Source organism: Sander lucioperca, chromosome 1, assembly GCF_008315115.2.
Source record: "Sander lucioperca isolate FBNREF2018 chromosome 1, SLUC_FBN_1.2, whole genome shotgun sequence".
In the NCBI taxonomy this organism is placed as follows: Eukaryota; Metazoa; Chordata; class Actinopteri; order Perciformes; family Percidae; genus Sander; species Sander lucioperca.
The window spans coordinates 51,862,113-51,869,503 of NC_050173.1; the positions used below are offsets into that span (position 1 = coordinate 51,862,113).

The 7,391-nt window shown below is 40.6% G+C and overlaps 1 protein-coding gene across 4 annotated transcripts in view; it reads right to left on the bottom strand.

The window, feature by feature from the left end:
* The window catches only part of zgc:66433 (uncharacterized protein LOC321250 homolog), a 67,010-nt gene extending 63,035 nt beyond the window's left edge, over positions 1–3,975 (bottom strand). For all 4 annotated transcript variants that reach the window (XM_036005786.1, XM_031280077.2, XM_031280078.2 and 1 more), the window contains exon 1: positions 3,821–3,975. In XM_036005786.1, the coding sequence (XP_035861679.1) occupies positions 3,821–3,885 (65 nt within the window). In that variant the 5' untranslated portion in view covers positions 3,886–3,975. The remainder of the gene's footprint in view (positions 1–3,820) is intronic.
* Positions 3,976–7,391: the final 3,416 nt, after the last annotated feature.

Here is a 7,391-nt window from a genome sequence, read left to right on the forward strand (position 1 = left end):
TATGTTTTTTTCTATGAATCTTTGAGTTAACATGTACTAAACATGAGTTGAATTTGCACTGCAGCGCTGCCACACCTTGATGCTCATGACAAGAATAGCATGTATAGTTATTGAAGTGAATTAGGTTTAAATCACCGTCATGCATGAATGAATGATATTTTTGCAATTTTACACATAATAATCCACGATGATCACATTACACAAAACTGAAATTGCACGTCAAAATGACACACTGTCAATATTTTTAGAGACCCCCCCCAAAATTTCACAAATCACGTCCATGTCTTATTAAGGGGAGCTGAGCTCCCCCTAGCTCCCCCGTAGTTCGCACCCTGCTCGCAGGTCAGAGTTCACTTCACCAAGCCTACTGTGAATGCACCTTTACCAAGGGACATTAACTTTCCTGGCATGCCTAAGCTGCAACTCAGTTCTCTTAAATTGCATCCCCCGGCTCCTCCACTTGCCTCCCTTCCTCGCGTCTTAGTCCGTCAGCTGCACGGCTTCCGGGGAAGGCTGCTCTTGTGTATCCTCGCCTATAACTCCTAGGTGATCAATCCTCGCTCCTCGCTCCTCGGGGTACAAATAAGAGCTTTGAGACGGCCTTCACCAAGGAGGGACAGAACAACTTCCAGTTTAGCAGAGGACAGAGGAGCTATCAAATAAGAGATATGAGATGCAGCACTAGACTAGGGCTGGGCAATATATCAATATTATATCTGTCCAATCTGAGTTTTCTGTTGCACGACTAAAACAGCGCTGCCCAAGACGATTGTGATTGGTTTAAAGACATGTCAATAAACCAGAGCATGTTTTTCTCCCATCCCGGAGTGTTGTGTGGACTAGCCAGACCCTCCTCCGCAGCTCTGTGGAGGAAGGTCTGGTCGAGACTATATTGACATTGATATTTAAGACTAGATATTGTCTTAAATTTTGGATATCGTAATATCATAATATCATAATATGACACAAGCGTTGTCTTTTCCTTGTTTTAAAGGCTGCATTGCAGTAAAGTGATGTCATTTCTGAACTTACCAGACTTACTAACTGTTCTGTTATTTGCATTTACCCACTTAGTCATTATATCCACATTATTGGTGATTATTTATCAAAACTTTCATTGTGTTGATATTTTGTGAAAGCACCAATAGTCAACCCTACAATATCGGCAGAATATCGACATTGATGTATTTGGTCAAAAATATTGTAATATTTGATTTTTTCTAGATCACCCAGCTCTACCCTAGACTTATCATGGCATCCGGTTACCAAGGGGGCACTCCGGCGATTTAGTATTGCAAATTCATAAAGTTGGGGGACTCAGTCACATGGGACAGATGAATAAATAAAATAAATCAAAAATCTGTGCAGCAAAGGCCAAGATATCCTGACTTTTAGTCAAGCTCCAATAACGCTAAATCCTAGTCCTAGTGGCTATCACCAGACCAAGCTCAATCTTTTCAGATTGAACATTAGTACGGGGAGACAAGAGATGGGATCAACGGGCATAGTTCAAATGACTCTGTACGCAAATGGATCGTCCTTCAACCAATCAGACCAACGATCTGGGTGACGTAGCAGCGACAGCGGCATCAACGGGTTGCTGGGCTTCGGTGGCCGCCATGTTGAATGTAAACAAGAAGCTGCTTGGTCGCTTCTCTATCGCCATCGTGTTAAACCTCGCCAATAGCGCGCCAGGTGGATAAGACAGTTTGTGATTGGTCCCCGCAAATTTGTAACGGAAGCAGGATAGATAAACGTACATTTTTTTCCAGCCTGAGCTGCAGGGCGAAATCAAATCGCCGGCAGATCGGGCTGGGTTTACCCAGTCTAGCTAAATCCTACATTTCCCATAATACCACCAACAAAATAATTTTGTCAGACGCTCCTTGCCTGATAAATACCCTCCAGAGCCACGCAAAAACATTGCACACCTTTTTTTCACAGCTTGAGCAGTAACAGGCTTGACAGGTAAACTACAATAACCTGCATTTGTAAAATTGATGCCGTTCCCCTTTAATAATTATGCAGGAAATAATACAGAACTCAGTCTCAAATCAAATGACTCAGGCTGCATGCAAGAGAGACAAACCACAAACATAAGTTACACTCTGAGCGGGAAACAGCAACATGTCTAATTGTCTAATTATGTATTAGTCAGTTATCATGATAGGGTTTTCTCACAGACAGGAACAGCAAACAGGACGTCCCCGTAAAACCCCTGAGGGTTGTTCAATGACCCAGTGACAGATGACCTGATCTGCCCTCACATCAGGAGGGCTGTGACACACACACACACACACACACACACACACACACACACACACACACATAGTGAATTTCACTATCTTTGTGGGGACCCGTCATTGACATAATGAATTCCCTAGCCCCTTACCCTAACCTTAACCATCACAACTAAATGCCTAACCTTAACCCTTACCCTCACCCTAACCATAACCTAATTCTAACCCCAATCCTAAAACCAAGTCTTAACCCTCAAACAGCCCTTTAAACATGTGGGGTCCAGCATTTTGGCCCCACAAAGCTGTCCGGACCCCACAAGTATACTGTATTCCCGGTTTTTGGACCCCATGAATATAGTTAAACAAGAACACACACACACACACACACACACACACACACACGCTTCTCAGTCAGATTGCCAGCCCATGTATCCTGATTCCAGTGTGATAGTGCTAACTTGATTTACTGCAAATTAGGGCTGTTGATGGGAGGAAAATATGCGATAGCGGTGAATATTACCATAACGATATTACTTGTGATAAATACACAGAAATCAAAGTGTACTCAGTTCTGCTACCTTCAGTATTCTGCTAAAATACAACAAATTGTGTGTTCAATTTAAAACAAATGAAAGGAAATAATATCCAACATTCTTTTATTGAACAAATGAAACATGGAATTGAATATGAAAGGCACCACTACAAAAAAAAAGGATGACAGTTACATAATTTAATTCAGTTGTCTGCTAATATTTTCTTACAACTAACACACAAAAAAAAATGTTGCGATATGTCGCAGCCTTTCGCAATGCGTTTATTGCGGCAATTGATATCGAGATGACGATAATAATAAAAAACAATATATTGTGCAGCCCCAACTCCAAATGCCCAGTCTACCATCATCATTTTTTTCTCAGGGCTGTGTGTTTGCTCAGATTGTGCTACAGTCAAATCCTCATGAGGATCAGATCAGCAGATACAAGATCAATAGAGTCTTTCATCCTCTCACACCAAACAACACAACTAGTCTGAATCAGTCAGGATTACAGTGGCTCCCGCACTCTGAGAGACAACTGTTTAATCTGGACCGTCCTTGACCTGCCACTACCAAACACTGAGCTCACTTTGCTGGCAAAGTTTGATCTGATAACACTCAAATTTACAGTTTAGCCAACTTTTTTTTTTTTTTTTTTAAACTTTTGGAAGTTATAAATTTTTTTTGGACAGTTATCATCATAACCAAACCTATTCTCAGTTTTAATATCATAGATGTGTCTCACTATTGGACTTCAAGAACTCACAGCCAAAAACAGCCCACCTACATCGCCCTTTAGTGTTGGCAGTGAATCATGACCAGAACAGAAATACACACTTTTCCTTCATCAACATCTTCAGCCCCATGCACAAACAAAAAGCAAAGCATTGCGGGACTCGGGACCGCCATGTAGCCTATCGATCACCGGTCAAACGTCAGAAATCCTCCGCAACCCAATAGTAACTCATCTCCGCGCACAACAAAGCCAAAGTTTCTCTCTCAGAGTGCTGTAGTGCAGTTAAAGGGACAGGATAGGTCTACTTACTGTGTCTGCTCTATCTCAAACGGTCTCAGTGTGAACTCATCCCTCAGAGACTGGAACCAAGACATCTGCGATGTTTTAGTGGACTAATGATTGGATTATTTGTCCTGCCCTGCGTCCTCTGCTCCTCCGCGGTGCTGCGTTCAGAGGCGGCTCGGAATTTCCTAAATCCTAACTCTACTGGCTGATAGAGTTTAATTCTTGTGTTGTCTTCCTGTTGACCATGCAACTTGTTGTACTCCCAGGTAAAAAAAAAGAAAAGAAAATTAACCCTTTTTAGACGCCTTTTTTTATGTTGCTGGCGATTTTTTCCCCCCAAGATTCCCTTTTTTGTGCTTTTTTTCCACTACCACCGGATTCACCACTAACATCAACTTATTACTGCTGGTTTTGCACTTTTTTTTGGAATTCATCATCAATAAACCTCATTTATATGAAATTTTTGAGTTCAAAAAATCTGAAATGATGAACTATTTTGACAAATAGTTACGATTTAGTGGATAATCACAGACTGTCACAGTTTAGTCAGGATATTGTTTAGAAAAGCGAGAGATTTCATGTTTTTTTCAAATGCTATAAAAATTGAATAAAACACCCAAAATTCAATGAAAGGAGTGAACTGATCCTAAATTTGACCTGCGATGAGCATTGTATGTAACCATGCGTGTTATTTTGGGGGCAATTTGGTTGAAAGACCCAGATTTCTGATGCGGAAACTTTGAAAACGGGTCAAATTTGACCCAAGGACAACAGAAGGGTTAAAGGTGCCATATTGTAAAAAGCAGTGGTGGAAGAAGTATTCAGATCCTTTACTTAAGTAAAAGTACTTATACCACACTGTAAAAAAAAATAATCTCTGTTACAAGTAAAAGTCCTACACTGAAAATCTCACTTAAGTGAAGGTATTTAAGTATCATCAGGAAAATGTACTTAAAGTATTAAAAGTAAAAGTACTAAAGGCTGAAGAATCCTCACATTTTAGGGACCGGAAACGATCCAAACAGTTCTGTCAATCAACTACGTGTTTAACTGGCAAATCATCTCAGCTGGACTTAGTCTATGTTGTTGGGTAGTTTAATTTATAATAAAACATGGTATTTTATAAACTACATGTGTTTTGTGTGCAGAAATCTTAATGTGTACAGTGACTAGTAACTAAAGCTGTCAGGTGAATGTAGTGGATTAAAAAGTACAATATTTCTCTCTGAAATGTAGCGGAGTAAAAATAGAAAGTGGCAAGAAAAGAAAAGACTCAAGTAAAGTACAAGTACCTCAAATGTGTACTTAAGTACAGTACTTGAGTGAATGTACTTTGTTACATTCCACCACTGGTAAGAAGTGAGATTCCCATGTCTTTGTTGATTATAAAGCAGGTCGAGGTGCTATATCAAAACGCTCAATTCACAGAGAAACGCTGACCAATCAGAGCAGACTGGGCATGTTCAGGAGGGGGGAGAGATTAAAGAGACAGGCGCTAAAGGCCCTGACACACCAACCTGATAATCGGCTGTCAGACAGTCTGGCGAGGTCGGTGACTCGAGTCTGTTCGGTGTGTTCCGTGCCGTCGTCCGTCGGCCTTCATTTTGGCCAACCTGACTTGCTGGGTCGGAGGGCGGGCAGTCGGACTCAATGACCAATCTGATTGGTGGAGTGCTAACCCGGAAATGACGAGCGGGATGAGTGACCAACGCCTCTCAAAATCTGACGAAAATCTTTTAAACTGATCTTTGTCGATCTAAAATGAAGACAGATTCAGCAACTGCATGGCCTATTTCTCGCTTAAAATGTTTTCAGAAACACGTTTCAGTGAACTATTTTCGTAAAATACGAGATCGTATTTCGTACAAGCCGCCATTATGTTCGGCTGGAGAAGCCAGACCCACGTGACGCGTTCGTCATTTCCGGTTTTCATTTTTTGGGCGACAATACAGATTAGTGTCACCTGCTGTTATGGAGACGTATGACGTTTCACGCACGCGCAGAACGCACTCTCAAGTCGGCGTCTCTTCGGTGTGTTCTGAGGCACTTTTTGGACCTCGGGGAGCCGTCAGGTTGGTGTGTCAGGAGCTTGAAACAGAACGTTTCAGACAGATTTGAATACAGTACAGGTATATTCAGACGGACAGTATGAAAAACATTTTTTTTTTAACATTAAAGCATGTTAACATGTTATAGTAGAAACCCTAAATACACAAATGGACCACGCTTAAAATTACTCCCCCCCCCCTTAGATCCGCCATTGCTTGTATGGGATCTGATATTCAGAAAGGCGATTTCTGAGTGGGTGCTGGTTCAGTTGTGAGTGACACTGAACTAATGGAATGCTAACTGGCAGAATGAACTGTGATTTTTATTTCTGGCATATTCAATTTGTGGGTGACTCAGTAAAATTAGGATTTTTAAAAATATTTGTATTAATATTGCAACTTGTAAACCTAGCTGGAGCTTACCAAACTTCCCTTGAACCTTGTTCAAATATATATATATATATATATATATATATATATATATATATATTTGTAGCTTCTCAGGGTTTGATAGGCCACTAAATAGCCCTTGACATGGTGCCTGGATATAATAATCAGTAAGGATTACTCTATCGTTTTATTTCCTTAAAAGTTTGGGTACTGTTAATGAGTTTACGTTTTTACGAGGAACACTCAAACGCACCTTAACCACAGCACCGGCCAACTGACTTTGTGATGATATAAGAAATGTCGCTGAATGAAATGTCTTTATTAACAAACAATTTAATCAAGTATCAACTCTGAACATCTCTTAGTCTGTACAGTTAAAGAACCAAACTACTAACAAATCAGCTGTGACTGTCCCAGTTGTTATGTTTCTCAGACTGTAGGCCTACTGTCTGTCATCTTTCCTGGAAGAGCATGTCGCGGTGAACCTCTGGCATTGTGGGTATCAATCCAACTAAATATGGTACTTCAGCTCCGAAAAGTATGTAAACGGACTTTGGTTAAATATAGTTTGGTGGAAAATGATAGACCTTGTGTCTACATGACCTGCAAAAGTATAGCATAACATAACATTGCTTCATTTTGTAAAGAAAAGGGAGACTGTTTTTGTATTAGGACAGTGTCACAGTGCAAACGTTGAATCATTTTGGGATTATTGCTGCCATCTAGTGTTGTGCCTGGGTTGATGTATCTCAAAATTATGAAATGAAACTTGATATAAAACTTGGCAGTTTGTATAAATTGCCCTCTGTGTTTAAGTCATTTATATACCACTTTACTTACTTTACTTACTAAGCAACTTTGAGCGTGGCATGATTGTTGGTGCCAGACGGGCTGGTCTGAGTATTTCACAATCTGCTCAGTTACTGGGATTTTCACACACAACCATTTCTAGGGTTTACAAAGAATGGTCTGAAAAAGGAAAAACATCCAGTATGTGGCAGTCCTCTGGGCGAAAATTCCTTGTTGATGCTAGAGGTCAGAGGAGAATGGGCCGACTGATTAAAGCTGATAGAAGATCAACTTTGACTCAAATAACCACTCATTATAACTCAGGTATGCAGTAAAACACGTACAACCTTGAGGCGGATGTGCTACAC